Source organism: Beta vulgaris, chromosome 4 (assembly GCF_026745355.1).
Source record: "Beta vulgaris subsp. vulgaris cultivar EL10 chromosome 4, EL10.2, whole genome shotgun sequence".
NCBI classification, from domain to species: Eukaryota; Viridiplantae; Streptophyta; class Magnoliopsida; order Caryophyllales; family Amaranthaceae; genus Beta; species Beta vulgaris.
The window spans coordinates 55,284,553-55,312,265 of NC_079205.1; the positions used below are offsets into that span (position 1 = coordinate 55,284,553).

Genomic DNA, 27,713 nt, shown 5'->3' on the forward strand with positions numbered 1-27,713 from the left:
AACTTATTCAGATTTGCTTACACATATGGGGTGCTACTGTGCCAAACATGTTTCATTTGCAAGTAATTTGGCATATAGTTGTTCACATTGTTTAAAAGAGAGTTTATCTTTGCCAAGGTATGCACGTCCTTAAATAACTACTTATCAGTGTTCAGTAAAGAAGAAAAAAAATGACGCTCCCTTTTACTCCTAGGGTCAATTTCTAACACTAAGTGTCCGATGCCACTGCCTTAATGTTTCTTACTGCTTTCACCGAAGAATGTGAAGCTTTTTTCGCCACATGCCTATGTAAACATCTTGAGTTTTTACATTTATTCTCGCTTTACATCCGTTCTCATGCTAATCTCAAATATACCATAGATGTTAAACCCTTGTACGTTTGCTTTTACTTGCTAGGCCTTTACTACCATCTTCTGTGAATTGATGGCAACAAGTTTTATATCCAGATCACGTCAACTGCATCAATTTTCAGAAATTGTGTCCTATTACGGAAGCTTATATCCATCTTGTGGGAGTAGGCCAAAGCTCCATTTCAAAGCACTTCCAAGACATGTGAAATAATTACAAGTTAGCAGCAAGTTCCAATTTAGAAGATTCTCTAAAATTGTTGCATTTAACCTTTGAAATGCACTTTGAACAACCACTGGAATGTGTATTGTCTTCTCCATAGTATGGCAATATGAATAAATTGCGTATATACACCTTGCTTTTGTGCTTTTCCCCATACACCCCAAACAACAAGTCCAAGCACCAACTTTTTTTGGAACAACAACTTCATTATCATCTTGCTAATTAAATCCAACGTGATTCGAATATGACGAGTACGCTTTTTTGGGGTGCCACGCGCGTAAGGAAGACCAGAACGAGAATGAACATTCTGAATTTCGAGAACCTACGGGAATAGAGTGATGATAATGAACTAGAACCGAAATCCAAGGTTGTCAGGAGGGGAAGAGCGCCAACAAAAAATTGATGAGACCACCAGGTAGACCTCCACTAGAGATGGCTAACTCTGACTTTCTAGAAGCAATTGTTGCTACTGCTGTCTGCTGCTGGTAAGACTACAAATCGATCTAACAATGAGGTGAGAAAAGCATCTCATCTACAAAAGTATGGATCTTTGCATTGAAGATATTCTTCTCACAGCTCCTGATATCGCCTTGTACGCAATCAATACGTATCAAAATCAATGGGTTCGGCATCCTTCTTCCTCTCTTTTGTTCTTTAGATTTTTCTCTTTTAAAATTTCCTAATTCCTTTCTATTAAGTTCCATTAATTACAGAACTGCAAGGATGTTCAAGCTTCACTCTTTGTTGTTAAAAGGTATATGAATTATGTAATTCTATTGGGATTTAATTTTAAAATCAAATATAGTGGTTCAAATTTATGTTTCCGACATAACCGTGAAGCTCGTCAAATTTGCTGGCTTTCTTTAATTTGTATCCTCAATCTTTCGAATCCTAACTTTTCATACGATGATCTCAAATTAAAATTATTCATAATTGGTTTCCAAATTTCGAGAAGTTCTTGCTTAGAATCAGCGGCAATACTGCCATAATCAAGGGCTTAGATCTTAATGTAAAGAAAACTGACTACAATCCACCACCAACGAGCCTAATGATTATGCTATTTTGGTGGCAACTGATTCGCACGAAGTTGATCCCTCTAGGATAGTGGTTCGACAATTGATGATATTAACGAAATTGGATAATTTTTTTAAGAATTAAATTCTAGGAATATAGAAAATACATATCCAAGAATTTGACAAAGAACTAAAGTACCATGTGTATAAAGTGACTGAGAAGCCTAAAATCTTTGAGGTGTTATGAAAGGTTGGAGTTCAAGTGGGTATTTCACTTAGACCCGATCAAGTAAGTTAGTTATGCAAAAATTGGCGTCTAAATATTATGTGGCATAAAAGATTTCGATGGTTATATATTTATACAAATATATTAAAAGGCGTGCGAAAACAAGAAACTGTGCCACGTGGCACTCTCCCTATGGAGTTTTAGTTCATGTAATCCATGTACAATAAAAAAATTAAGAAATTGCATAGTATAGGGTTTGATCTCGAGACCTTAAGTACATATACTAAAGTGTTAACCACTAGGCTAAGGTATATTTAGTGTTATTATCATAAAGTATTATATTAATAAATGAAATTTTTTCTTATCCGGGGCATAGCCCGGGCCTCATATCTAGTTATAGGATTCAAAAGACGTACATAAGAAGAATATATCAACTAAGGCAAAAACAATATTTCAAATGGATCGTGATGATGGACATGATGCATGTGTGAAGGATTTGAATACTGGTTTTTGATTGCTTCATGGTCTCCCTTTCATAATTTATAGAAATAATTTTCCATTGTTTGAGGAGGTAGTGTCTTTATTAATCCTCTTAGCGTAAAGGAGTCTCTCATTCATAAATTCTTATTTTGCAAGTAAGGCAAGGTAATTCAGGTTCACTAAATTTTAGTAGTAATGCAGTTCTTACTGCACAATATCATGTATCTATACTCTATTCTAATATTCGGCTGACAATATCTGAATTTTGTCACTACAGCAACACTAGGGAGATACTATCGAGACACTACTTGAAGCATAGAGTATATGCATGCTGCATGAAGTCTGGTTGATCTGCTAAAAAGAAAAGTGAGTCTTGGTGCCTTGATGGTGTAGGCCAATCTATTAGACTATTAGTTCCTCTCTGGCTAGCTTGTATCATTTGATATTTAGAGCGCAATTATATGAATTTTGGATAAATTTTCAAAATTAAATCTTGCCATCAAATATACCTTCACACTTTTGCATCAATGCCCTTTACTATTATGCTTCTTTTGGGTTGAAAAATGGTCTCTTATTGTTAGTTTATTATGTTGTCTAACACAAATATATATATGATTTTAGAACAAATGCAAGGTTTGAGATTGCAAGCGGGTTATTATCAGTAGGTGCAGCGTCTAAATTGGTCGAGTAGGGAGGAAGGGAGCCTTTGGTTTGCTCCGTTTTGACGTTTGGTCATGAACACAAGCACTTGTAACACATATCTAGTGTGACTAAGTAATATTTTGAGAGCATATTATCAATGATTTGCTATTTTTTCTTTTAATGTCAAATCCTTGTTCATTGTCTTCCTCATTTGTTTAAATAAAGAATGATTATTCATGCGAAGTTCAAATCAAATAAACTTTCTCCATGTTGTGGGAAATATAATATTCTTGAAAGTGCAACATGTCATAAATTTTTATTGAACATTAAGTAATATCTACTTTTCATTTTTATGTTAACAAAACAAACAGTTAGATTTCTATAGGAAAAATTAATAATGCATATAGTGTTGATCATATCAAATTTTTTAACAATTGTAACATATTTTTGGATGTTTCACAATACGTGTGTTATTTTTTCTTGGGTGAGGTTTATCTAAAGAAAGCCTTATTCTATTATAATTATATGGGTATAGTTCACATTCTCCTAGTGATTTTTGCGCCATATTCATAAGTTCCAATATTATAGAACGAATGTGATATATTCTCCGTGATGTATTTTTAGGTTGTTGATTCTTCGGGTTTCGTCGGCCAAGGACGAAAGTTGTTCAGGAATCATTCAATGATCTTGGCTAAAATCCCTTTTAGTTGGTACTATTATGGATAGGATTAATTTCTTTTTCTTCACTGGATTCTATTTACATTTTCAATCTTTTTAAAGTTTTCAGGAAAAAAAACAAGTGAAAGATGGAGAAAGGACGAGAGGGGAGGGAGTAAGAAGGCGGACGAGTAGGACTTGACTTGCAAAAAATTGAAAAATCATAAAGATGAGTAAGAGAGAAAGGAAAAGAGAAAAGAATACATTTTTCCTTTTATCGTAAAATTATTAATATTAACCTAAATCTTAGATTGCTCAAGAGTCGACGCTCAAATTTTCAACTTCAAATAGCTGGAGATAAGGATGATAAATACAATTACGAAAAGGTAGAACTACGTTATAAAAAAACGATATTATCTAGAGCGAGCTTTGGCTTGTATTACTCAAAATTCATGTTTTCGTATTTAACAATTTAACCATTTGGGAAAACTATGTTTTTTTGTGTTTGATTTTGGGAAAACAATTTAACCCTTGCCATTACGATATTTTGGGGTAGCGCGAGGGACAACAACTCGTTAGAACAAAAAAAAAAAACATCACTTTGATAATATACCTATAATTACGGATTCGGATTCGGTGGAGTTTGATGAAAACTCTACATAGTGGAGTTGAATCCTAACCTTATATTTTAAAATCAACGACTCAGATTTTATGGAAAGATTTTATGGAAAGAGATAAGGAGGGAGAGGATTTTTGGGGAAAATAGGGGGAGTTTTGGGAAAGAATATATAAACATTGAAACAGAGGAAATATATGAAAATCCAACATATCAGTAATTATAGAGTTTAGATCCAGTAGAGTTAGTAAATAACTCTACCACGTAGAGTTTAACAAATCATAGCCATTGATTTTAAAATCAATGGTTTATATATTCTTTCCCAAAACTCCATAAAGGGTTGTTATTTGTTAGATATAAAATATTTATTTGTTGCATTTAAAATGAAATGGGAAAGTACTACATTTCCTTTTATAGATATACTTTATGTAGTATCTTTCAAAAAAAAAAAAAAAATTTATGTAGTAATTATACCATTAATAATTATAGAACAGGTCTAATTCTGATATTTCTGGATCGTATTTAAGCTTTCCATTATTTTAACCAGAACCAGAGCATCACGAAATCGAAGAACAAGACTCAACACTCAACACTCAGTCACTCAACAGTTATGAATTTTTGTTGCAGAGCTGCTTCTTCCTTTGCAATCTTTCATGGCGGAAAAGGTACTTTCTTTTCCCCTTTTCAAGTTCATTTTCGAAATTACTCTCATTTCTCCAATGCACGAGATGCTGTTAAAGAAGATCGTCAGTTGTTTCTCAAATCAGTTAGAGAGCATTGTAAATTAGGGTTTTCAAATCTCAATTATCCCCTTTCTCTCTTCCATCAATTGATCTCTTTGCGTCCCCTTCCTTCTATCATTGTTTTCACTCAACTGTTTACTGCTATGTCTAAATTGAAACGCCTTCACCAGTTCACCCTCACTCCATCATCATATCTCTCGTCAGAGAGCTAGAGTTATCTGGTATTCGACCAAATATGCATTCTATTGGTATTCTTGCTAATTGTTACTGCCATTTGGGCCGTGTTGATTTCGGCTTCTCTCTTCTCGCCAAAAGACTTAAGCTTGGTTACCCCTTTGATCGTGATTGTGTTATCTTTACTACCTTAATTAATGGCTATATCCACTGTGATAAGCTTCCTCAAGCTCTTCAATTGCTAGATGAAATTGTTAAGCAGGTTTCCAACCCACATTGTTACCTATGGTGCTATTTTCAAAGGCCTTTGTCGGATTGGTGACAATGCTGCTGCCCTCCACTTGCTCAGGAAGATGCAATCTGGTCGTTGTCAACCTAACCTTGTTATATATAGCACCATCATTGATAGTCTTTGTAAGGATAGGCTGTTGAAAGAGGCCCTCGACCTGTTCACCGCCATGAAAAGTGAGGGCATTATACCTAACGTTATCACTTATAACTCTTTGATTAGAGGTCTCTACAACTCTGGCTCCAAGGTCGAGGCTAAATATATGCTGGCGGAGATGTTGGAGTGTAATGTAGCACCAGATGTTCCCACCTTCAGCATGCTGGTTGACATGTTATGCAAAGATGGGAATGTTGATGAAGCACAAGCTATTCTAGACTATATGATTGAGAGAGGTGAGGTGCCAGATGTCATTACTTACAATGCTTTACTCGATGGTTATTGTTTGCGTGGTCAGATGGAGGATGCGGAAAAACTACTTGATTTGATGGCCAAGAATGGTTGTGAGCCTGATATTGTAAGTTTCAACACTATGATTAATGGATACTGCAAGGCTAGAACCATTGACAAAGCACTCAATTTATTCCAAGAAATACTTGAGAAACAAATAATGACACCTGATGTTGTTACCTATAATACTCTCATTGATGGACTATGCAAAGTTAATAGACTCCCACTTGCGCGTAAATTGTTCAAGGATATGCAAAGTCATGGAATTATTCTTGACATTTTTCATATGCTTCATTGCTTGACAGCTTATGCAAAAAAGCGCTACTTGATGAGGCAATAGCATTACTTGAAGATATGGAATATAATGGTGTTAAGCCTCATATTGTCATCTACAATATCCTAATGGACAGTTTGTGTGAGGCTGGGCAACTTTGAAGATGCAGCCAATTTCTTCTCCGATCTTGTATTGAAGGGTCTACAGCCTAATGTTAAAACGTACAACATATTGATCAAAGGTTTTTGCAAGAAAAGGCTCATGAATGAAGCTTTGAATTGTTGACAATAATGGAGGAAAATGGTTGTTATCCTAATGATCGTACCTATAATACAATTATCAGAGGATATGTTGTCAACAATGACTTATCAAATGCATTCTACTACTCTGACCTTATGGTTAGCAAGGGATATGAAGCTGATACTTTGTCGTTATTTATTGGCCTCTTGTCTTCTGATAATTTAAGTGACTCGGCAAAGGACCAGCTAATGAAGTTTATCAGGTGACTTGAATAAAAACAATTGAGGTAATTATGACTAAATATTGGAGATATGCGAGATCTCAGTATAGTTGGGGACGTACCTCCTTGTTTTTTGTAATGTCTAAAACGATATGAGTCGGCGTTAGATTACTTGTGCTTTGGCTTGAGATTAAGCTTTAAGTTTCTTTGTCTACTTCATCTCTTGTCCCTGATGACCATCTTATTTTATGACCCGTATTTCTGGCCCTTGGGCTGTTTGTTTCTTCATTCTATTAAGTTGGATGTGTGCTGATAATATATGGTGTTTTGTTTCTATCATAGAAAAAGCTGATGGAGTGTCCTTTCACTGTGTTGTCGATTTCAGTTTCTCTCTTCTTGACAAATCCATCTGACTATTTCCCTCATCGTGTCATGTTTACAAATTACAACCTTAATCAATGCTCTATCCACAGTGATGTCCTAACTCCTAACTGAGAACAAACCCATATTATATTGAATTTCTGATTGATCACCTCTTTTAAGTTTTAACTCATCAGTTTGCAGTGTCTTAACCAACTAATCTTTGGTCTGTCCCTTCCCGGCGTAGCTATTAATTTATATTGTTGCTGTTAATTTTTTGTCTGAAAGAAGCTGATCATTTTGTTGACAACCGGTCAGTTACTTTTTGATCTGGTGATTGGAAAAATTACGAAAAGCATGTGACTCTTCCAGGTTCCAACCTGTGATAATCTTTAGAAAAGTGGAGTCATGGTTAATGGTACACACCTTATGTGTAACAAAGAAGTAGAATCATCTGAACAGATCATTGACGAGAACAGGTGACGGGGAAGATGATGTGTCGTATCTCTTATGATTCTATCTCTAGTCTTGGGGAACACTGCAATATGGCCACCGATGAATTTGGTGAGCAGCCGGTCAAAATTTGGCTCATCTTAATTTTACTGTAACTCCTTCGTGCATTGTTGTTAGTGAATTGTGTAAGTTGCAATATGAGGCAGTTGAAGATATCTTTACCATATTCGTGGATATATTGGAAATAGTGAAAATTTCAAATCAAACATTTTGTGCCAGATGACATCTTATGAAGCAATGTCAATAATCCACGGCTTTTAGGTTGTTTCGTTTTCCTTCTGTGGTGTTAGTTGGGGAACATTATCAAAACAGAGACCGATTGCATTAAGTACACACGTCTTGATTTTGGGTTCCCATGTTCCATCAATTGATCTCTTTACGTCCCCTTCCTTCTACCATTGTTTTTACTCAACTGTTTACTGCTATGTCTAAATTGATATGCCTTCAATCTCACTCCATCCTCATCTCTCTCCTCAGAGAGCTAGAGTTATCTGGTATTCGACCCGATATGCATTCTATTGGTATTCTTGCCAATTGTTACTGCCATTTGGGCCGTGTCAATTTCGGTTTCTCTCTTCTTGGCAAAAGACTTAAGCTTGGATACCCCTTTGATCGTGATTGTGTTATCTTTACTACCTTGATCAATGGTTTTATCCACTGTCATAAGCTCCCTCAAACTCTTCAATTGGTCAATCATATTGTTAAGCTAGGTTTCCAACCCAACATTGTTACCTATGGTGCTAGTTTCAAAGGCCTTTGTTGGATTGGTAACAATACTGCTGCCCTGCACTTACTTACCAAAATGCAATCTGGTCCTTGCGTAAACCTAACCTTGTCATATATAACACCATTATGGATAGTCTTTGTAAAGATAGGCGGTTGAAAGAGGGCTTAGACCTGTTATCTGCTATGAAAAGCGAGGGCATTATACCTGACGTTGTCACTTATAACTCCTTGATTAGAGGCAAAAGATACACTAGCAGAGATGTTGGAGCGTAACATAACACCAAGCGTTAACACCTTCAACATGCTTGTTGACATGTTTTGCAAAGATGGGAATGTTGATGAAGCACAAGCTATTATGAGTTTCATGATTGAGAAAGTTTTGGCTCCAAACATCATTACTTACGGTGCTTTGCTCGATGGTTATTGTCAGATGGAGGATGCAGAAAAGCTACTTGATCTTATGGTCCAAAATGGTTGTGAGTTTGATATTTTAAGTTTTAGTGCTATGATTAATGGATATTGCAAGGCTAGAAACATTAACAAGACACTCTACTTATTCCAAGAAATACTTCAGAAAGGAAATGTTCCTCAATTATGCAGTTTTTATTTTTCATGAGTCGATCAAAGAGTTAGGTGTCAAGTGAATGGTATTCTAGGCTCCCTTTTTGTTTTTATTACTTGGTCTCTTGTCCATTATTGAGTGTGAGCTGACTGACATCTTAATTTATTACGTTTTCCTACTGGTCTCTTGGATTAATTTTGATCATGTTAGTTCAAAATATTAGCTTTTGAAAGATGGATCAATGTTTCTAATATCTATTTGGCTTCACTTTGTGAGAAATTGTCACATCCAGCAGAGGTTTTTTTTTTTTGTGTGTGTGCTTGCACATTTTAAACATTCACTTTGACTCACAAGACTAAATTTTGCTGGACATGCATTGCAGATGATGTACTAGTTTTTCGTTCTTTTAGCTTCAATGAGGGACTAATATTCTTTTATTGGTCTTTTTGTCCTGTGCTGACAGGTTGTTGCTGCAGAATGACATAAGTTGATCACTTGACATGGAGTTAAAACTGTGTCCCTGGAAAGTTTTGGGGCCAGTTTTCTCAATATTGAAGTAGTTCTTCAGCCTTCAGGTAATGTTCTAGTAATTGCTCTACAGTTGAGCTGTTGTTCTACCTCATGGCTCAGATTGATGTTTAATTTCTTCAATCTACTGCTTAGTTCTCATTGAATCATATATTTAGATTCATGTCTTACTCAAATGGCACCCTTACCTTTGAAACAATTGTTTCCAAGTGATCTCTTAGTTATAGGATTATGCCCAAAAAAAATAGGTGATACTGAAGTCAAAATGCGATATGTGATGATTGGAAGCTGGATGCAGAACACATGTAGGAAATTTTCCTAATTACAGAAGGGTATGTTTTCCCCCTCGATACGCTTACCCCGCTCTAGCTTACAGCATCTGAAGAGAATGCCTTCGTTTCCAGCAGTTGGTAGATGGAATTATCCTATCCATCCATTCTTTCGATGTAATTAGACTGTGTAGTGTGTAGTATATAGTACATTCTGTGGATTTTATTTGTAGGTAGATGGAATTATCGTACCTATGAACTGCTGCACGAATCCAAAATGTGTTGACATATGGAATGTTAGAATATATTTCTTATATTTCCTAGAATATAAATGGTAGAAGATGATCAAGTATATAATTTCATTTTATTATTATATAGTAGTAATATGTCCTCACATCATTTGCATAAAGGGAGCACAAAGCTTTCTCACCTAGTACTTGATTACAAAGACATTCTTGAATTTAGATTTCTAGTAGAGTTGGCTAGATCCTATGGGTATAGTGATATATAGTTGAATCACTTTCGTTATACCTTTTCCATCTTGCTTCAAGAAAAGGAATGTGCATACTTTAAACATCCATTTTTTTAGACAACTTCACTTTCTGTACAATTTGGTTACTATCCATGAGCCTAGCACTGTCCAATATCACTGCCTGATACATCTAAATATGGCAAACCCTCCAACAAACAGTAGACAGGAGGAGTAGTCATATCTCCTAAGCTACTCCCATAAGCATTCCAACAGAAGGGCTGCAATTTATGCTTCTGACTTGTTACCGGACTCGTGGGCACTGCAGGTAGGAGCTCCAAACCCGAGAGGGTGATGTTGGTGCAGGCAACCGAGTCGCTGCATGCCAAGCGAACGGGTGGTGTCCGTGGGTCATAAGTGCCCTTGATATTGGAATATGAAATTGTGTTGATGGAAATAGCTGAGGTTTGGTTAGAGCAGTTCGAGGAGAGGCAATAGTATTGGTCTATGATAATCGGGTTTCGGACCGTGTCCATATGGATCGCTTCGAAGGTCACAGCGGATACTGATCCAGATCCGCCTTGCCATGTCTTGATTCGGACCCCATTGTCTGAGTGCTTGATCAGACAGTTGGTAACTGTGATGTTGGATACGCAGGCTTTGGAATTATGGATTCCTAGGCTCCCAATGCTGCAGGGTAAATCAAAATTGAAAGTCCAAGTTACCACATTAGCTCACTAGAAAACTACTTCATCCGTTTCTTTTTAATTGTTACACTTGCGTTTTTCACGCATGCCAATGTATAACTTTGACAACATATACCTTTAGTTTTGTATTTGTGAAAATTATTAATAAAATACATGTTAAGACAAATCTAACAATATCCCACATGACTATATTTTTATTTATGTATAAATCACAAACGATGGTCAAAGTGGAATTTATGAAGTGTAAAATGTCAAAGTGTAACAATTAAAAATAACGGAGGTAGTACATTTTTTCTTTTCTTTTTCCATTTTTGATAATTTAATAACTGTGTATGTATTTCTTTCAGAAAATACAAAAGGAGTTTAGGCTTAATAAGTCATCTAAATCTTCCTAGATATACATTCAATTGATTTTTTTTTTTGCCGATTAAAACTAAGTTCTATTGTTTAAGAGGTATATAATTAGGTCACTTTTCTATATGGATTAATATTGAATTTTACAAGATAAACTTAGTTTTTACTAATTGAAACTTGTTTTCTAATACGTTTACTGATAGAAATGGACATGATTCTTTGCTAAACAGTGGATTTTTAAGTTGAAGTGGACATGATTTTAAAGTCCCTCATACACGATGCTACACACTATAGTGTTGATAAACTATTGCATACATTCACTAAATTTTACTACATTTACAGGTTTTTATTAATCTATGGATGGAAATATTACTAGACTTATATTAGAAGACATATAATTTTGTTTTATAAATCGAATTTCTCAGAGAAGAAATTGAGTTATTCAATTTGAGGAACAAAAATGATAGCCTACTTATGTTGAACTACTATAAATATAGAAAAGTGTAGATTTTCTCTTGTTATTCAAGGATAATTAGAAAGATTACGTTGTATGATACCTTATTCCATGACTAGGACCACAAGTAATATTCTTGATATCCAAATTATGACTACCAGCTCCAATTGAAATACAGTCATCACCTGCATTCACCAACAATCAACATAATTTAGATAATTTTCACACAAAATAATATATAAAAATATATATCTACATAAATAAATAAATTTATATTATACATATATGAGAAAAAAATAAGAAAGAACTCAATTAGAATATAATTTTGTTCCAATAAGAAAAATTACCATTGGATATGACTGAATTGTGAATCATCACATCATTTGTATTCTCTACATGAATTCCATCAGTGTTAGGACTGTTACCAGGTGACTTTATGATAATAGAATCCACACTAACATTTTGACAAACATCAAAACGAATATGAAATTGAGGACTATTTATGACTTTTATCCCTCTCATGGTTAAATTTGTGCTCCCAAAGAACCTTATAGCCTGCCCAAAGAAAATAAATTGAGAAATGGGGTTAGTCCATACTCTAATTTGCATGGTGATATACACTCTTCGCGGAAAGATGATTTTACCATATTAACATCCATATAATTAATAATATGGTTCATTAATCTATACTAATATATTAAAAAGCGTAAAAAAAAAAATAAAAAAAATAAAAAAAATAAAAAAAATAAAAAAATATATATATATATATATATATATATTAAAAAGCGTGCATGATAATGTATACACGCCTCGTGGCATCTCTGTTACTCCACTAGAATTGTTTAATGTGTATATAAGTCACGTCAATTAGCAAAAGTAAAATGAACTTGCAACAAGATTTGAACACATGACCTCTTACTATTATACATGATATGATTACCATCTCAACCAACTTTTAATTATGCTTTAGGCATCCACATTATTATATTTGTATCTTTTAAATGTTGAGTTTTCGTAATATATTTTGATGGGAATGGAAAAAATTCATATCAAGTTAAAAAAAAAAACCAATCCGGAGAAACGCCCGGGCCCAAATACTAGTTTAGTTACTATAAGATGTAGGGAAACTGAAAAGTTATCACTTACAACTGGGCTGTCACAAGGACCAGGCATGGTAGTTCCATTGATCCCCTGTACCAAATTAGTAAATATAAATATTGTTAGCGCCTGGTTGTAGCTTTTTTTATAAAAAAATAAATAAAATAAAACCAAAACCAGTTATTTGTTGGGCAGTTGTCAATATAAATATGATCAGAATAAGTATAAATAATTTTATGTTTGATTACTCTCTATAAGTAATAATATAACCTATGTAATATATGTATTAAAATTTCTCAATATACCACTACCTTAATAGAGTATATGATATATAGACTCCACACGACTTATATAAAAATATATTAATTAATGAGAAATCATGTCATATATATCTATATAAATATATTAAAAGGTGATCCTGCTAAATAAAAAACGGCGTCACGGGGCAATCCTTCAAGAAAAAGAAAATAAGAATGAATTGGATTATATATTAAACAAGCTAACCTTATGATGTTTACAAGGTAGATTCCACCACTTTTCTCCTCTACCATCAATAAGGCCACCACCTTGGAGTGTTAATCCATGAATTCTATAAAAGATTATCCATTGTCTTTTGCTGCTATTTTTAGGCCATGACTCTGGTCCGTCTGGTGCCATAATACTTCCTTCAATCTTCACAACAAAATAGATTTATGCATAATTATTATTCACTCAAATATACTTAATAATACTCGTCATCTATCTCTCTGCTGGTCGGTCAACTATTAGTTAGTGGAACTATATAATATGATATCTCATATCTGTAATCTTACTCAGGATAAAATTCCTTTTCACTAAGTTATTAATACTTAGGACTTCAACTATACTTTGTCTTTTAGCTTCTTCACTTTTCAGCTTTTCTTCCTCTTTTAGTAAGAAGATTATGTATTTAGTAATATGTCAAAGTATGAGAAAAATTGTCATTTCAGTCCCAAACCGTATTTTGCCAGAGTAATTATAAGAAGTTTTGTTAGATTTTTATTTTTATATCTTTGAGTAATATCTAGACTTAGGGCTTATTCTGTTCGACATATATAAAACAGCTGAATTGAACTAAGCTGAAACGAATAGTGATATGTAAGAGTAAATATATTGTCCAGAGTTAAACTGAACTGAAAATAAGTTGTGGAGAACAGACCCTTATACAATATTGTACAGCTTGTAACGAGTTTAACCGAAATCCCAACTTTTACCGGAGAATCTATTTTGATGTGTTTAAAATAATTAAGCAACATCATATTGAGTTCCTTATATTACTGGACTACCTTTCTCTTATATGGCTACAGACCAATTCGTGAATTGAATTGTGCAAGAAATAAACTCCTTACTTTTCTATATACGTTGTTACAAGTGTTTCATACATTACTATATAAATGTACTGTTTAATTCTTTGGTAATAGTATCATCAATATCAAATTATCCATTATCTCAACCACTTAATTAACCTAAAACTAAGTCTTACTCTCATTTTTGCAAAAATAACAGTATCCGAGTATTGAGATAATTTTCGAATGACAATAATATTTGAATAAAGCTTGCTTAGTAATTAAACATGGTACGTAGATCTAGTTGGAAGTTAATTAATTACCTGAAACACAACACCGACGTTGCATGGGCCAGTGAAAATCAAAGGTTGAAGCAAGAAAGAATACCCTTTAGGCACAACAATCTTTGCATTATTCTCTACTTTGCAAGCAGCATCCCAAGCTGATTTAAATGCAATTGTATCATCTGTTAATCCATCACCAGTAGCACCAAACGATCGAACATCGAAAATATTCTCATGAACATTACTAGTACTAGCATTACCATCATCAATACTAGGTGAAGGTGCAGGACTATAATGCTCAACATTATGTTCATAGCTAGGGTTAGTATTAGCATTTGGAGCCTGAGAAGGCGGTATCGAAATTTCGGAGTACTTAAGAGTGCCATGCATAGGCATTAACGTTAAAAATCTTCCTTGGATTGAGCTAATGATAAAAGACAATGAAAATATAGTGAATAACATGTAGCTAAAATAATTAGCCATAATTGAAAAAATAACCTTTTTTTGTTTTGTTTTGTTTAGGAAAGTATTGCTTATTATGCTTAGGTTTGAAATGAGTTGTAGTTTAAAAAAATATCTTTGAATTTGACCTATTTATAGAAAAACAAAACAAGTAAAAAGTTAAAAGAAACCAAGCTAATATTATAGCTAGTACCCTAGAGTAGGGTAAAGAGAGGGTAACCCTTAAAGTATAGGGCAATGGAAGTAGTTTTAGTAGACTATCCCCCCCACAATTTCGGAGGCAAGAAAATTTGGCAAGTTTTATGTATGATTTGAGCAAGTTGGAGCACGAGGAATACAAGTTGGTAGAGTACAATGTAGGATATTTATATTGTCAAAAAAGTTAACAAATTATTGCACTAAGGAAAAAAAATTTATGTTAAAAGTGGGATTTTGAGTAAGAATATATTTCATGCATGTGAGATAGTGGAACATATATATACTCTTATATTATTGGTCGGTTTTTGTAGTTCAACTTATAACCACAAAGTTGTATAAAAATGATTGAAATATAAGCATGAACCGACCACAACTAAAGTTTGCAAGATGAATTTGTGGTTGGGGAAGGTTGATGATCATATACTTCTTAAGGAAATTTCATTATTTTTTCCTTGCTTTTGCTTGATTGGGTGGAAGCTTGCCTGAATATACTAAATTAGCTCAAAGTTCCTAGAACTCTTAAAAGGTTAAAGGTCTTAGGGAAGAAGAATAATACTTGGAACTGGCTAAATTGTTCGAAATCTACCTTATTCTCTTCACCTAATAATTTAGGAGTTAGGTTACATTTAACTAATTAAACTTGTGATAGTAACATGTCAAATGTCATGAGGGAGTGGTGGTAGCTCAGTGGAGTATTACCTCGAATTACACGGTATTGTCTAGGGTTTGAATCCTCGTATCGACAATATGTTGAAGTTTAATCTTGTGGTGGCAGTTGTCTTCTGGGCTGTTTAGCCTTTTACCCAGCCTTTGAGCTAGTGTGCCATGCAAAATAGTAGCATATTAGGGGTTGGTCTTCGGACTAATTATCTTTCCTAATGAATAAAAAAAAGGGCAAATGTCAATTATGTATAGAGGCAGATCAGACCTAGAGTTGGGGACTCAGCTAGATTTTTCCATGAAAACTTTTACTTAATTAACTATAGAGTCCGTCTTAGATGTATGTAATATGTTACACCATAATTTATTGTGTAAAATGCATAATGGCATATATTTTAACAAAAATGACATGAACTATACGAATAATAACACGAAACTCATGTCATTTTGTTACTTATTTTATGTCATTTGAATTTATTTAATTTTTACAAAAGAACAGGTGGTTTGTGGGAGTTAGACCAAAAATTATGGTGTAACAGTTACACCCAAAAATTTGTTTTAAATATAATCCTCCCTTTTATCCTTTTGTGTAAATATATTTTCACTCTAAATATTTCAATATTTTGTTTTAAACTTTTTGAAAATGAGTAAGGCCATATGGAGACGCACGAATATATATTCTGTTCATACCCAGGTACATGTAGATTAAATTTCTGTCTCTATATGACTATATTTATATCTATATAAGCTCTTTTTTCCTAGTGGTGGTCGAATTCTTGCGAGTTGCTCCAATGGATGTTCAGGCGTCAGGCGATATGTGTAATTGGGATGAAAGATTAAGAAGTGAGCTAATCAAGCTAAGTGAGAGCTGAGTATAATATATAGCAGTAAGAGAAGTATAATAAGTGCATAACAGTGTGTGTAGAAATTAAGAAGGTCTGACATATAGCTCCGCAGTTCTCCAAAGTCCAAGCTACTTGGGCATCTCTATAGAATATATTACACTGATTCTCGCATCCAAAAATATGAGGAATGAACGTTTCTCAAATCCATTATAGGGTCCCATCCAAAAATCTCTTTGGTCCCAAAGTAAAGATTTTAAAAATTAAAGACAAAGGGAAAATATGGTTTTTATATTAATAATTTGAAGTCATAACTTATAAATTAGCTAAGTGAAAGCTATTGGGCGTATTCGGCGCAAGCTTTTGAGGTAGTTTTTAGTGTTTTGACTCGGTCAAACACTAATTAAAAAAAAAGTAGGGTTTGATTAAGCAGTGGTATGAGTAATTTTTTGTGGTAGAAGTAGTGTTTGTCAAAAGTTATAATTTGCGACTTTGAGAGTTTTTATGGTGTGTAAAATTTATATCTACTTTGACAACTTATTTTACCGAAAATTAGTACAGCTAGTTTGACAGCTAACAGCTACAAGCTACACACCAACCACTAAGACCTAACAGCACAACTAATAACTACTCTCACAGCTAAAAACCACCACTACAACTATCATTGTCGAACACGTCCATTGTCGAACGAAGCCTAATCCCTAATCTTGTTTTCCAAGGTTAATCCTGGCAATTTATATGCCCAAGGTGAAATAATTAATTATGGCGGCCTCTTGTTAAGTACTACCTCGAATATTTGTTAGTTTTGCACATATTTATATATAGACTTTGACCGATATTTTTTTATTAAAATATGTAAACATATTTTAGGTTGTAAGATGTTGAATATATTTCATATATGTTTACAAAAAAAAAAAAAAGCAACATGTTATAATTTTCACTGGTAAAACATTATAGAGATTAATAGTCAAGATTATGCAATGACAAATGTAAAAATTAAATATTGTGACTAATTAAAATTGAGAAAGTATATTCTAGAAGCATAAATTTATAGATATACTCTATAAAAAAATGACACATAATTCTTTCTTTTGGATTATTTTTGTGATGACATGAACTTAATATAATAAACTGTACACATACACGATAAGATATTTGCCATAACATAAGATGGAATTTAAACTGTTAACTGACTTATACTTGTTTTTCTACCTTCTTAATTAGCTTATCTCGTTCATGGTACTACATAAAAAGTATTGTAAAGTTTTGTGCATTTGAATGGAGGCAAGATGTGAACCTTCAGAGTTGGAACTCGATTAAAATGTTTGTTGGCTAGCTAGAATATACTTGTTGATTCCCCACTAGATCAAAAATTCTAGTATTAGTAAATGTGAGGGAGATAACGCAAGTTGGGAGGAAACCAATATCTTATTGGAATTTCCATATCCATCGCCTAGTGATATTTTTGAAAAAAAAAATCGGTAAGAAAAATTCCTCTAGGTTACCTTCGTACAGGGTTTTCACCCAGAGACCTATTACAAGTCAGACACCCTCAAGGCCTCAACTCTCCTTCCTCCTTAAATACCAAGCAAATGCTTGGGGTAGACTTGGAGTCCACTCATGGTACACCCGAGTGTACCATGAGCATGGTACACCTAGGGGCATTTTCGTAATTAATTAAAACTTCAATTTCCAAATTTGTTCTTTCCGGCAACTTTCACCACCATCATCATTTTCTTCCTCCATTTCTTCATCTGAATCTCCATGAAACCTCGAAACATGACGTTGATTATCACCGCAATTCGTATTTATTATCATCATCAACGCATCAATCTCTTTCTCTCCTCCATTTACATCTGCTCTCCAGTTTCAATACTGTTTATTAATTAATGGCGACGTGAGTTTTTTCGACTTTTCATTTTCATTCTAGTAACTCCACTTCTTCTCCTGCTTCTTCTTCGTTTTCTCTCCCATGATTTTTTTCCCAATTTTTTTTCGCCATTTTTCTCAATTTTAAGAAATTTCTCACGATGATTGGGGGTTTAGGGTTTTCCGACGCATTGTAGCACATTTGTTCTGTTGTTGTTTTAATCGTTGCTCATTTGTTCAATTGTTTAGTTGTTGTTGGTGTTGTTTAGTTGTTGTTGTTTCAATTCTTCTCTCTCCTCCTTCCAAATCTTCCAACAATGGAGATTTAAAATTCGCAAAAAAAAAAGAGAAATTTCCAGATCTGAAAGTGAGGAAGATGATGATGCGCAAATGACAAAGATTGCTCATTTGGGTACAAGTATTTGCTCATTTTCTTAAATGAGTAAAAATACTTGCTCATTTGCTCATTTTACTCATTTGCTCATTTGATCATTTGCTCATTCGCTCATTTGATCATTTGCTCATTCGCTCATTTGCCCATTTTGCTTATTTGGCGAAAATAGCCTTGGGTGTACCATGAGCATGGTACACCGAGGTTTACTATAAAGATTCCCGTAGACTTGTTAGGAAAGATGGGAAAGCTCACCACTTGAGCCATCCCCTATTCTTATAGCCTAGCCTAGTGATATTGGCAAAATCGACTCGACACGTATTTTTCAAACATCTAATTTCCATTATCTTTATTAATATAGAATCAAGTCTATTTAGTACAAAATAAACAGAAATAAGAAGATTTGGTACGATGATTTTGATCTAATCTTATCTGATTTGTTTTCATTTCATTAAGAATAGTAATGAGTTCTTGAAATAGTAAAAAGGAATAGAGCTTAGACGAGGACAAATTTATCTTCAAGGAAATGTTAATGGATGATAAGTGAAGTTCTTAAGTGGAGACTAAAAGATGGAGGAAAATAAAAGTTTTCTTATAGGAGAAATGATTATTTTCATGCAAGCTAAGCTGCTATTGAGTATTGACCACAAATTCTTAAGACAAAAAAAAAATAGTGAACAAGTGGGTGTGGCATGGATGGCAGAGCACTCACTGAGTTCAACTTACTTTCACTAAAAATGGCAGTGGCGCCGACTCCAAGGATGATTTGCACTATAAAAAAAATTTACCACCATTTCTTTGGCAGAATGCACTTACTTTCTTTCTTGCTAATGCTAATACCTTGTTTGGAAAAGATTTTGTGAAGGGGAAAAGTTATTATTTTTAAAAAAAAAAATGGTAAGAAGAATCTTTGGGTTGTCTCCGCATAAGGCACCCATCCAGAGGCCTATTATAAGTTAAACACTCGCAACCTCCCTCCTTAAATCTCAAACATTAATCTAGATCTTGTTAGAGAAAATGGGAAAGTTTGAGCCAACCTCAATTCCTGAAGAGGAAAAGTTATTGAGGGAAGGGAGAGGGAGGGAATTTTTCAAATCTTACAAGGGGGAGGAGAGGATCAAGGATATTGGACAATTTGATACTCTGCATCTGGTATGAACTCGTCTTATTGCAATTCCACAAGCATAAACTTAGTCAACTATCCCAATCATAAATTGATGCATAATGGCAATTGACAATTTTATAGGGTTATACCCGTAACTGAAAAAAACATTTATCTATTCAGTGAGTAATCTACTCTCTGCCGTTGTGTATTTAATAAAAAAAAATAGATGACACTTTGTCAAAGGAGCTCTTTCAATTTCTAACTGTTATAAATTTATAACATAGGATTTTGCTACATTTACTGTCAACCAACTCGACACTTTTCAACTTCGTTTACCATAGAAAGAATTGCAATTAACAACATTTGAAAATATTGTAAATTAGAATTACACTAAGGAAAACATGTGGAACCAAATATAAAACATGTACTTTAGAAATAAAAAAAAGTTACATTTTCTCCACAAATTGAACCCATAAAAGAGATTTGTATCAATTATGATCGATTAGAAACAGAATAGTCATGCATAATTAGAGGGAATTTTCTATGCTTTTCAATATATAAGAAAAAATAAACTCATATAAAATCTTGTTTCATTCGTCTCCATGAGTACTTTATTAATATACAGCCGTTACAATTTTACTAATATATAATGAAAGATATTTAAGAGCAAAAAAGTGTATTGACAAACGTGCAAAGTTAAAATAGGAAGAGCAATAGGGAGTAATTTCCAAAATTTTACCTTTGGTCAAAAAAATTAGTAGGAAACCAATGGTCTAATCCAAAAAGGAGAAATAATAAAGCTTAATAGTACATCTACTCTAAGAATAGTGTGTTAAACTGTTGTACAATAGTCATTTGAAAAACAAAATAAGATAAGGTAATTTTTGCGAAATTCAAACTTCTGTTTTTTTATTACTTGCAATATCGAAACACGGTACCAAGAATTTAGGGGAGGAGAAAAAAAAGGGTCCACATGCGTAATAGATGAGAAAAAGAGAATATATTGCCAAAAATGTCAATATTGCAAGTAATATACAGCTTCCTAAAATATAAAACGTTGCAGGTAAAAAAAAAACTCAAGGAAGTATATAATAAGAAATTTCTACAAAAAAAATTCCATGATTAGATGGGACATCTGAACAAGTGTAAACATGCTTTTCATAATACATGAAGCATTCTGGAAATCTTAATTACACAACTCTCAAGTCTCATCCACAAAAAGTTCATTGGACAAATAGCCATACAAGATTATCCATACTGCCATACCCGAAGCAAATGCTTAGTTCAATAATTGTACATCTCAGTTTGCAGATATACTTCTGTAGCTGGTAATATCCAGAACAAATAGCTTCGTCCGTACTATATTACACCCGCCAAACTTCTGTATTGCGGATTTTTTTCACATTGCATACATAGGATTATCAGATAACATATAGACTGCGGACCACGAACAATAACACAAACACAAAACCAACGTTATGATAAAGAGTCTGTCAGAGATGGATATGATGGACATGGAAAAATCATGGTCCAACTGAACATGGTAGATGACAGAACAAACAGGAGATGAAGTGTGCTAAAACTTAAAGACAACCTAAAAAAGATGAATTATAGGATTGTCCCCCTACCTTGGCCTCCCCAATTTTCTTCCAAGTACCTATGCGGGTTTAATTCAGCTGCCATAACAGCGCCTTTCCTCCTTCACAAGCATGCCCAACACATCTTTGCCTATCTTCTTGATCTCTTCTAACTTCTAAACAAATGGTTCTTCCCGTTTCGGATTAGTGCTGCCTATCAAACAATTAAACCACATAGTTTTAACACCATGGGCACATATACATATATATCGATCATGTACCCAAAATGACACATTGCAAATCACAGCCAGTGAAAATTAACATATTGCAAATCAGAGCCAGTAACCATCAAGCATTTCGCCTGTAATATGCGGTTTTTTCATCTATGATGGTCTGATGGAGGATCAATCTGTAAATTAAGTTCGGATACAATTCATCCAAAAAAAAGTACACGAGTTCTTATGGGATTGAATATGCATGATGTTATTAAGGACATCAAGAGTATAAAGACAAAAGCCAATACTAGGCTGTATCTCGTTTCATGGGCATCTGTGATCTGGCTACACATTAGCAGTTCGACCAAACTGACAAGGAGAATTGCTAATTTCATGGGATGACTGAAATTAAAAATGAAACCATGCAATATCCATAGAAAAGCCACAAATACTTAAATAACAAAATTATCAAACAAAGAAAAACTCCTTATCACATTATTTAGGCAGAGTATTATTAGTCACTATGAGCTTTGGTATGCTAAAGAATAGAACAGTAACATAAGGGCAAGATATCTAACAAAGAAATGCAAAAATTAGAAGTAGAGTGGATGACTGGTTGCCAAAGGAAGGCAAAGAGTGGTAATAGTATAGTTCTATTAGAGAAAACTAGCAAATTACGCACGCAATGCGTGCCTGATTTGCTTTTTTATTCAAACATAAATTCTAGCTTTTTTGGGCATAAACAGGGTAAAATTTCGAACATTAGATATTTTTTTTGGCTAAAATTCGTAGGTTAAGCCTCTATCATTAATCCTTCTTTTAATAATTTCTTTTTACTAATGTTAAGTGAATTAATTTAGATTTTCTTATATTGTATTAACATAATCTTTCGTGTTATAAAAAGGAAAATGATATACATAGCCCTAAGGGCTATGTATAAGGTGTTTAAAATGGAAATAAAATATTGAATCAAGCATTTATTACCTCAGTTGATGTGAATATGTGTCTTGAATTCTTAAACTGTTTCCATTTAAAGAAATGTATTTATTGCTTATATGTAGCCCTAAGAGCTACATATAACATTACCCTTATAAAAAATCATTTCACTTTGTTACTTGATGAATTTTTCTTTTGATGTAATACTTTATTGTGTTTGTGAAATGATTAATAAGATATTTGATTGATGTAATATTTCTTTTTACTTTTTTTTTTGAGCATAAATATACTAAATCCTATAGTTAATGTTTCTTTTTTTGGTGGCTCAATTTTAACTGAACTGCGTTTAACATTTAAGTTAATTTTTTAATGTTATATTTGAGTTTTAATTTGTTGTTCCCCTTTTTCTAGTAGTAGTTAATTTACTAATGGGCAATTATGTAATTTTATAGGGGGGCACCATAGCTCCTCCCTTTCCTTATATAATAGAGATTTGGAATGCAGATTAAGCAAGTAAGATCCTTATTATTTTGATTCAAAATCATAGGTCTGAAAAACCGAGGGATCGATTGTAAGCAACATAGTGCATATAGATTTATGTCTTAGGGTGATTTTGCCATCCAGGGCAAGGAGACTTGTAGAGGAAAAAAAAAAGGGATCATTTAGAGCATGCTTTGGGGTTTGGAATAAGGGCCCATTCTCTTATATCTCCTGAACTCATCTGAACTTATTGGAATTTAATAGAACTAAATGACAAGATATTAGAACTTGTCTGAACTTATTAGACCTCAAACTTAATTTTTTGAAGGTGAAGAGAACACGTCCTTAAGGAGTTATATAAAGGATTCTTGTACTATCAAGAAAACCCTCCAATCTATGTCAAAATTCCCTGCCCCGCAGTGTCTTAAGCAATAGTGACCAAGCTGCTTGAGAATCAAAGACTCTTGTCTCTTTCTATTTCTTAGAATTTCCACAAGGAAATTCTTTAGCATGACTTTATGCTTTTGTCATCACTAACTTATTTTCGTCTAAATTCATCTATGCTCCACAAGTTGAGTGGCTTAATTAGGTTATCATCCACTTCATATAATGATTCACCACCCACTACAAGTAGTTGATGGGCCTGAGTTGCAGTTTTTATAAAGGACTTACAAAAGCCAATTTCGGCCCTGTGTCATACTCCTCTATGATCTATAAAAAATCAACACAAAAACGAATATAGGTGGTTGCTCAAGAGCCGAAAAGCATTCCGCCAAATTGTTTCCAAGGTGGTTTAGTAATGTCCCAAACAATCTCCTAAACAAGAACTTAGGAATTCGAATATAAGATATTCGGACTCTTCAAGTTAATCTACTGTTAAAAGGTCTTATACAGAAATGTTGCAGTTCTACAAAAGAAAAGTAGCAAGCAAAATTAAACCGCCCACGTCCAATTCTTCAAGCATCTCAGAGGGTCAGCATTAGGCATTTCAGCTTTACATTACAGCCTAAGTTAGTGCATCATTAAAGCACCCTCTGCCTATAGTTTGCTGTATTATAGCAGAAGGACGAATAGGTTTCCATTAAGAATATAATGCGAGGGTTTGTATGCAATTAAAAACCCCTGCTTTACTTCATACACAAGCCACACAAAACATAACAGTAAGAGTGATGACAATGACTGGTCTCATGATCAAAAAGCTGCTCCAATTATACAACAGCTGATTCAAGAGCCAGCATTTCTTTGTCAGAATGTTGAATTGCGCAAAGTTAAAATTTTTGATGCGAACATCCAGCTCTATCGAGACCTACACCAACTAAAAATGCCACAAGATAGAACCCAAGACTTACACAATTTCCTAGTCAAAACAATCATAATCCACTAAAGTCGATCAGGATTCATTCAATTGAAACCATAGACAACTATACTCAGTATATGCCATGTAACAAATAATAAAGAAATTATATTTCTAATATAGATATACAGATAACATACTCATGGCTCATGCTCATCCCCAATCAACAAATGGTAGAGGTGGATATCCTCCTTCAGGAGGAGGCCTTAGTGATGGAGGTAGGTTCTCCAATGACATCCCAAAGCTTTGGCTAGCTACATGACCTGCATATAACCAAAAACATAAGCAAGTTTAACAAAAAATTCATGCAATCACATGAGCACATGATTATGAATCTATAGCTTGTAGATTTAGCATAGCCTCAAGAGATCCTGAGCTTTGTGCCAAAACCAAACAGTTGGGGCACAGCGTGCAAAAAAACAAGTATGGTGGGAAGGAATATAGCTCCTTTACTACCTTGTAGTTCCAAATTGTCAGAAAAACTTTCCCCTAATATGTTGTACACTGTAATAGAGGGACATCATTCAGACTTAGCTGATTATCAGTAGTTATTATTATCATGTAAGACACCCTGAAGTTATCCAAGATGACAATTGCAACAAGTTGACTATAAAAACAATGGAACAAGTCAACCCAACTTGCAAGAAACTGAATATCTATAAGAAGACGTTCATTGGATTGAGCAACTTCCCACTAAGAGTCATTAAGAACTTAGGAAATAACGATAAGCCTAGCCCCCATACTCATATTCACCACCTGCAAAAGTAATTCCTTATTGAACAAATATGATAGTTCAAGATCATTTTTTTACTACAGATTGGTGATCAGGCGGACCAAGAGCATGCAAAGAAACATTATGGTCCAAAAGAAGGATAAAGAACAAAAGATCACCCGCTATTATTCAAAAGTCTTGATCCTAAGATCAGAGCATTAATAATCAGACTACAATATGTGTTGTTGTATCTATATCTCCGCAGCTCTGCCTTCTTCAATCAACATAAAAATATGAGTCTGGTCCATGATACTTCTAATTATTCCATATATATAGTATAAGGATAAAGTATGAGAAAGATAACCAAAACACTACAAGAAAAGACAAAGGAATCAGATTGAAAAATGCCAAAAAGAACTTACTAGATGTTCCTTGAATAACTGGAACTTGCAAACTATGTTTGGGATGAAGGTATTTGCAAGAATCCCCATAAGAGCAAAAACCCTGATAAATCAGAAGCAGAAATTTTCCACATAATGTATTACATTTATTGTAACAAAATAAAGGGGGAAAACCATCACATTTAATCTGATTTTAAACACCAACACATCTCAAAATGATAATAACATCCTTGTTTCTTTTATTAGCAGAAAGCTACAATGCTCAACTCGAATTAGCGTAAAATTAGTTTATGCCCATAACGACCCGTTTGGTAGTTGATTATAAATGATGGTAATGGGAATGAATCAATGAATTTGTATGTAATTTGTGAAAAAAATCAATGTCCATTCTCATGATAATGCTAATTCATCTCAAAGTATCTATTCCCATGAATCCATGATAATGCTAATTCATCTCAAAGTATCCATTTTTCTTCTCAAATTTTCATTCCCACTTAATATCACTCCCCCATGTGGTAATGGGTGGTAATGAAAATACATGAAGAAACACAAGCTTGGGGTGATATTGCTTCCCATGGAGAAAAAAACACATGCTTAGGGGTGAGAGATTGCTTCTTCATAGAGATTTTAAAGGTGTTTTTCTTGTTAAATTATACTTGAAATTCATTCTCATTACCACCATTTATTAACAAATACCAAACAGGGCGGAATGTTACACCATACAGGAATATATAATCCTGAAGTAGGAGACGCGAATTCGCTTAAACAACAAAAAGAATTAGACATTCATTAAGAAGTTCTATGCCAAAACCAAACACCACTACAACAAGATTCAGGAGAAAAGCAAAATTACCATAGCACATGTGAATATGTGATGAACCCTCAACAAAATTATAGCAATCAATCAATTATGAAGTATTTAGAACTAATGATTAAAACTTCAAAGCACACATACTGAATTAAACTATGAAAAATTCGTACTTCTCATAAATAAAATAAAATAAAAATTAAAGGATAGGGTTTACTGTTGTCATGAAACGATTGCATACTCCTTTCCCGAAATTTGGAGTGGCAACAGGAATCTGATTATGGCCTGCATTAACAAAAAACAGGAAAAATAAAATGGCGAAAAATTAGAGGAAAGAAGAAGAAAATTAGGGTTTAAAGGAAAAGAAATTGAGAATGAAAGTTACCTTGTTGAAAAGAGATAGAATCGTACCAGAGTTTGCGATTACGTTGATGTTGAATTCCTTGAAGATGACGCCTCCTTGCAGCCGGAGTATCACGGAATTCCTTGTCGCAATAATCGCAGTTATATTTACCAGCCGTCATTCTCTCTCCTCTGTTTTTCTATCACAGCTGCATAAACTAGATGCATGCTCAAGGGGGAGGTTAGAGGTGAGAGAAAAGGAAGGGAGGTATACTTATGCAGTATAAAAATAATTATGCAGTATAAAAAGATTGAGGGTGTTTGACGATTAGAGTTCTGGAACAAAAAGAGAATTTTGAACCACTTTTAGAGTTTTGATTAGTCGAAAATTTTAAAATGGGTGTTTGGTAAAATAGAGTTTTAGAGAGAGTTTTGAATGAACTCTCAAAATGAAAAAGCTCCTAATAAGAGCTTTTTTTTTTAGAGGATTAGGTACACATATGTTCAATGACTTTTTTGCCTCTACTAATACTATTACACATTGTATTAAGATGTCTATAAATGTCATTTTACTCAAACAAATGGCAATAAGCTTTTAGCAATCAGTTAATTGTTACCAAACACATTTATAAAAAAAAAGTTGTCAAATCAGCAGTTAAATTTGTTGAACAAAAAGTTAAAACTTTAACAGTAAACTCTAAACTCTAACAGCTAAACTCTAAACTCTATTTGCCAAACAGGCCTATATCTCATTAAAAGACTATACAAGTAGTTAGATACTTAACACATTAATGGTAATGATAATAAATTATTGTGGTCAATTTTTTCCTCACAAGACAAAAATTTAAGAAAAGAAACAATCCGACGTATCACTGGCATACTCACTAGTTAAAACTTAAAAAGCTATCACACAAGGGGAGCTATGCCCAAAGATGTGGGATCTCCACTTGAATTTTGGTATTAAGTACTATTTTTTAATAAAATGTAAATTGTAATCTTTTGTTTCAAAATTTGACATTTGCCCTACTAAAATATTCGAATTTTATAATATATTTTTTTGAATGCACTACTCTATCACATATGGCTTTAAACACATAATACGACAACCAACGACTAAAATTGTCAAAAATGAAGTTGGTCAA

General features: G+C 33.7%; 4 protein-coding genes and 1 long non-coding RNA gene across 8 annotated transcripts; 3 read left to right on the plus strand and 2 right to left on the minus strand.

Annotated features, from left to right (window-relative positions):
• Window positions 1–228: 228 nt before the first annotated feature.
• Window positions 229–3,190, plus strand: LOC104890660 (uncharacterized). 2 transcript variants are annotated; one of them, XR_008969113.1, is made up of 3 exons: window positions 709–1,324; window positions 2,567–2,655; window positions 2,911–3,190. It is a non-coding gene; the product is annotated as an uncharacterized LOC104890660 (long non-coding RNA). The 2 variants fall into 2 exon arrangements; XR_007272971.1 differs by lacking the exon at window positions 2,911–3,190 and having other exon boundaries at window positions 229–1,324; window positions 2,567–2,817.
• Window positions 3,191–4,522: 1,332 nt separating this feature from the next.
• LOC104890659 (pentatricopeptide repeat-containing protein At3g22470, mitochondrial) lies at window positions 4,523–10,485 on the plus strand. Of its 2 annotated transcripts, XM_057394381.1 has the most exons (3): window positions 4,523–6,657; window positions 9,216–9,327; window positions 10,347–10,485. In XM_057394381.1, exon 1 carries the CDS (start codon window positions 5,367–5,369, stop codon window positions 6,195–6,197), a length of 831 nt encoding a protein of 276 aa, XP_057250364.1. In that variant the 5' UTR covers window positions 4,523–5,366; the 3' UTR covers window positions 6,198–6,657; window positions 9,216–9,327; window positions 10,347–10,485. The 2 variants fall into 2 exon arrangements, with proteins under 2 accessions (XP_057250364.1, XP_019104260.3); XM_019248715.3 differs by lacking the exon at window positions 10,347–10,485 and having other exon boundaries at window positions 9,216–9,922.
• Window positions 6,422–8,806, plus strand: LOC130591202 (pentatricopeptide repeat-containing protein At1g62680, mitochondrial-like). Its single transcript, XM_057394143.1, has 3 exons — window positions 6,422–6,633; window positions 7,942–8,231; window positions 8,427–8,806. Exons 1-3 carry the CDS (start codon window positions 6,422–6,424, stop codon window positions 8,804–8,806), a joined length of 882 nt encoding a protein of 293 aa, XP_057250126.1.
• LOC104890658 (polygalacturonase At1g48100) lies at window positions 9,956–15,022 on the minus strand. Its single transcript, XM_010676230.4, has 6 exons — window positions 14,259–15,022; window positions 13,136–13,303; window positions 12,680–12,724; window positions 11,881–12,088; window positions 11,637–11,718; window positions 9,956–10,708 (listed from the first exon to the last, which is right to left on the minus strand). Exons 1-6 carry the CDS (start codon window positions 14,700–14,702, stop codon window positions 10,180–10,182), a joined length of 1,476 nt encoding a protein of 491 aa, XP_010674532.2. The 5' UTR covers window positions 14,703–15,022; the 3' UTR covers window positions 9,956–10,179.
• Window positions 15,023–20,882: 5,860 nt separating this feature from the next.
• Window positions 20,883–26,845, minus strand: LOC104890657 (zinc finger CCCH domain-containing protein 3). Of its 2 annotated transcripts, none has more exons than XM_010676229.4 (5): window positions 26,615–26,845; window positions 26,447–26,514; window positions 25,443–25,524; window positions 24,449–24,571; window positions 20,883–21,533 (listed from the first exon to the last, which is right to left on the minus strand). In XM_010676229.4, exons 1-4 carry the CDS (start codon window positions 26,751–26,753, stop codon window positions 24,462–24,464), a joined length of 399 nt encoding a protein of 132 aa, XP_010674531.1. In that variant the 5' UTR covers window positions 26,754–26,845; the 3' UTR covers window positions 20,883–21,533; window positions 24,449–24,461. The 2 variants fall into 2 exon arrangements, with proteins under 2 accessions (XP_010674531.1, XP_010674530.1); XM_010676228.4 differs by having other exon boundaries at window positions 20,883–21,537; window positions 26,615–26,842.
• Window positions 26,846–27,713: the final 868 nt, after the last annotated feature.

Coding starts and splice junctions, on each gene's coding strand:
- LOC104890659 (XM_057394381.1), top strand. CDS start 5,367: ATGAAATTGTTAAGCAGGTTTCCAACCCACATTGTTACCTATGGTGCT.
- LOC130591202 (XM_057394143.1), top strand. CDS start 6,422: ATGGAGGAAAATGGTTGTTATCCTAATGATCGTACCTATAATACAATT. Junction 6,634..7,941: donor CAGCTAATGAAGTTTATCAG/GTGACTTGAATA, acceptor CTCTCTCCTCAG/AGAGCTAGAGTTATCTGGTA. Junction 8,232..8,426: donor CAAAGGCCTTTGTTGGATTG/GTAACAATACTG, acceptor CTCCTTGATTAG/AGGCAAAAGATACACTAGCA.
- LOC104890658 (XM_010676230.4), bottom strand. CDS start 14,702: ATGGCTAATTATTTTAGCTACATGTTATTCACTATATTTTCATTGTCT. Junction 12,725..13,135: donor TACCTTGTAAACATCATAAG/GTTAGCTTGTTT, acceptor AATTTGGTACAG/GGGATCAATGGAACTACCAT. Junction 10,709..11,636: donor GGTCCTAGTCATGGAATAAG/GTATCATACAAC, acceptor TTTACCCTGCAG/CATTGGGAGCCTAGGAATCC.
- LOC104890657 (XM_010676229.4), bottom strand. CDS start 26,753: ATGACGGCTGGTAAATATAACTGCGATTATTGCGACAAGGAATTCCGT. Junction 26,515..26,614: donor TTCTATCTCTTTTCAACAAG/GTAACTTTCATT, acceptor TTGTTAATGCAG/GCCATAATCAGATTCCTGTT. Junction 25,525..26,446: donor GCAATCGTTTCATGACAACA/GTAAACCCTATC, acceptor CTGATTTATCAG/GGTTTTTGCTCTTATGGGGA.